The sequence below is a fragment of the Elephantulus edwardii genome, unplaced genomic scaffold (assembly GCF_000299155.1).
Source record: "Elephantulus edwardii isolate Elephantulus edwardi_28Jun2011 unplaced genomic scaffold, EleEdw1.0 scaffold00306, whole genome shotgun sequence".
Classification (NCBI taxonomy): Eukaryota; Metazoa; Chordata; class Mammalia; order Macroscelidea; family Macroscelididae; genus Elephantulus; species Elephantulus edwardii.
In genome coordinates, this window is record NW_006400056.1 from 2,129,853 (window position 1) to 2,133,546 (window position 3,694).

At 41.2% G+C, this 3,694-nt stretch overlaps 1 protein-coding gene across 1 annotated transcript in view; it reads left to right on the plus strand.

Annotated features, from left to right (window-relative positions):
- Positions 1 to 3,694, plus strand: part of ZFYVE20 (zinc finger, FYVE domain containing 20) — a 43,009-nt gene that overhangs the window by 32,464 nt on the left and 6,851 nt on the right. Inside the window, exons 8-9 of the mRNA XM_006901052.1 lie at positions 2,139 to 2,225; positions 3,262 to 3,364. Of these exons, the coding sequence (XP_006901114.1) occupies positions 2,139 to 2,225; positions 3,262 to 3,364 (190 nt within the window). The remainder of the gene's footprint in view (positions 1 to 2,138; positions 2,226 to 3,261; positions 3,365 to 3,694) is intronic.

Below are 3,694 nucleotides of genomic sequence, written 5' to 3' on the forward strand. Positions count from 1 at the left end.
GGTGCAGTGGTGAATGAATGGAAACCCAAAATCTCTGTAAATGTTTATGAAAATTAATAAAATATAATTATAGGGAAAAAAAGAAAATAAAAATCCACCACAAGACTAGTAGGCAACATGATCATGGAGAAAAGATTCAATTTAATGATTTCTTTTTATTTGGATCAACAATCAATACCCATGGGCAGCAGTCAAAAAGTCAAAAGATGTATTACATTGGGGCAATCTGTTGTCATGGACTTCTTTAAAGATCAAATGTATCAGTATCAAGACTGAAGTGTGCCTGATCTAAGCTATGGTATTTTCAGTTGCCTCCTATGCAACAGAAAATTGGACAATGAAAAAGGAAGATCAAGGAAGAATTGATGTCTTTGAATTGTGGTGTTGGAGAAAATTATTGGATGAACAAAAGAACAAATTTATCTTAGAGGTGTGACCAGCATGCTCCTTATTGGCAGGGATGAACTCTGCCTCCTGTATATTGGGTATGCCAGAAGGGGCTAATCTTTGGATAAAGACATCATGCCATGAAGCTTGAGGGTCAGAGAAGGAGAGGAAGACCCTCAATGAGATGAATTGACATGACTACAACAGTGGGCTTGGTGGAAATCGTGACACTGACACTAAATCGGGCAAAGTTCTAGTGAGTGGTTCGTACAGTTGTTTGTCATTGTCAACTCGACAGCATCTAACAGACATAGTTTGTTAGTTAGGGCCAGTAAATCCTTTAAATCTACACAGAGACACCTTGAGTGAAAGGTCAGGCAGTCCACTTCTGAAAGATCACAGCTATTTAAAATTCTTATAAAGCACAGTTCTTTTCTGCCACATATGAGTCAGGCTTGACTTAATGGAAACCAGTTTACTGGCCTTCCTTTATATGCCCCACTCTCAGCAGCTCCACCTCCCTTCTTCTGTAAAGTTAGTGCTTTCCTCATGTCAGCGTAGAGCTGTGTGGGAGGCTTCTTGCAGAGGGATTCCTTGGCCAGCCCTCCTGTGGTTTCTCTTCTCCCTGAGTTTGAGTGCTCTGGTGGTGTTAAGAACCAACTCATATAGTAAACCACTTTATATGTTTTAGTGTTGGTATGTGCTGTCAAGTTGGAACTGACTGAATAATTGTCCCTCCAGCAGGTTTTCAGAGGCTATAAATCTCACAGAGGAAATTGCTCATCTTTCTTCTGCAGAGTGGCTGCTGATTTTCAACCAATTGCCTATGGTTTGGCAGCACAAATCCTTACCACTAAGCCATAGTGAAATTACATAGAGAACATAGGTCGAAGTAGATTCAGTGTCGTCAGTTTTCATGATGAAAGAGTATGTGCCAGGTGTGCTCACTTATCATTTAATGTCCAGATTTTAGGAACAAGAGTTCCCCTGGGTCACTGGCTATTAATGTTTCCTCTTTCAAGTTCTCGGAGAGTGCTGGCTGGATCATTTCCACATCATAGTTTTGCTATAATAGTAGTAGGTTAGATTTTTGTTGTTGTTGTTTGTTTTTGGTTGGGTTCACTTAAAATATATCCAGATTATGCAGGTGGTTAAGTTGGAACTCACTAAGAAGAAAGGCCTCGGTGTATTCAAACTTGCCCCTGCTCAAGACTACCTCATGAAGAGCAGAATAAAATGCTGCCCAGTCTTGACATTCTCCTCATGTTTTGGACAGTGGGCCAAGGGGGAGGATGAAGAATTCAAAGAATACACTCATCAACAAGAAGAGTGAATGACCTTGCCCACCTGGCCCAACTAATGGATGAACCATAAATCACAATGGAATATCCTTCCTCTGCCCTCCCTAAAGACCCTGTTATAAAACCCCTCCCCAATGTGTTCAAAGGGCAACTTCCTCCTGCATCTTCAGAATAAGGAACCTTGCCCAAAGAGCCCCTTAATAAAGCTGCTTTTAAGCTTAAGGGGGGGGGGGAAAGTACGTGCCTTTGTTACCTGCAGTTTGGAAAGCATTTTCCAGTTGATTAGCACTTATGTTTTGAAGTTTAGTGATCCTAGCATTAGATATAAGTTGCCACTTTGAGAAAATTAACTGTCCTTGCCTTTGTGAGACTTTAAACCATTGAACCTTTCTATGCATTGTTCTTCAATCATCATGGCTAAGTTGAAATTAAATGTGATTTTTTCCTCAGTGCTGGGGAGACAACCTATAGTCTGGAACATGCCAGTGACCTTCGAGTAGAAGTGCAGAAAATCTATGAGCTGATAGATGCTTTAAGGTACGGCCTGTTTCATCTCCTGTTCTGAGTGAAGAAGGTGCTATATTTTTATAAAGTGGTGGGCAGGCCTCCTGGGCTGACCCAAGAGGCTTGGGCATAGTGGAAATGTGTGAGGGAGAGGCCAAGGGAGGCAAAGCTCTGGTATTTGATGCATCACAGTTCATTTCCTATGTGTTCTGTTCCTTTAAAGGGGTAAGAGCTATGTATTGACACCAGCAATCTGTCCATTCTACCAAAGTTATTCTATGTGTAATTCAGATAAATGAAGCTATTATCCTCCATTTTTATAGGTGTTAAAAAGCACTACAGCTTGAGAAATATTAACATCAGGATAGAAACTTGGGTTCTAGTCTGTGTTCTTCAAATATATAAGAGCTTTTAAGCTGTGGGGCTGGCTGTCAGTTTTAAGTCAGCCCTTTGGGTATATGCAGTGCAATGACTGAGAAGGAAACTGTTCATGCAGGATTGGCTATATGTTTGTGGGGCTTGGGGTGAAATGCAGAAGCCCGGATGTGTAGTGTATGACATGTTTGACTGCTGACTAGAAGGTCAGCAGCTGGAGTCACCCCGAGAAGGATGAGCAGTCTTCTCCCATTAGGATTTATAGTCTCAGAAACTCAGTGGAGGGTTTCTGAGTTAGAATCGACTTGGCATCAGTGGACTTTGGATTAGTGAAAAATGAAAATGGATTGCCTGGGTTGGAAAATTAAGAATTTCAAGACAATAGCAGTACTACATTAAACGAAACACAAGCCTTCTAAGTACTGAACCCTGTTCAGCTACGCCAGACACATAGCCACCAAACTGGCCCTGCCTGTGTGGTCAGTTGTGGAATGATTGAATGTTGTGCACCTTTTACTATGTTATGGGCCATGGGTTCTGTCAAAGGACAGGATAAGGGCTTTGTCTTCAAAAAAACTTCAGTGGAGTTACTAGCCCACTTCTTCCATAGTCTTCCTGGTTCCCCAGGAAAGCCTAGCATCTCATTTCTGAGGCTGATAGTTTCTGTTACATAAAAATGTCTATTTCAATTCAGTAAGAAGATCTTAACATTAGGCTTGAATCAGGACCCACCTCCACATTCAAACACTTTGCGGCTGCAGCGGATGGTCAGATACTCAGCTACGCTTTTTGTCCAGGTAAGTTGTCCAGTGGTGACGCAGTTGTTCCACTGGGCATATCCCATGCTTTTGTCTATTATAAAGCAAGATCCATGCCAGTGGCTTGTTTATTTTTTTAGTCTTTTTAAAAAAGATTATTTCAAACACCTATGTTACTTGATTAAAACAATGTTAAAAGAAAAAAAAAAGATTATTAAGGGAGTTCTGGTGGCCTAGTGGCAAGAAGCTGCGCTGCATTCCCAGAGGCATGTTGTTCAAAGATGCTCTGCTGGAGAAGGAGGGGCAATCTCCTCCTGTACAAGTCAGATCTGATTTGACGGTACACATACAAAAAATAATAAAATTTTT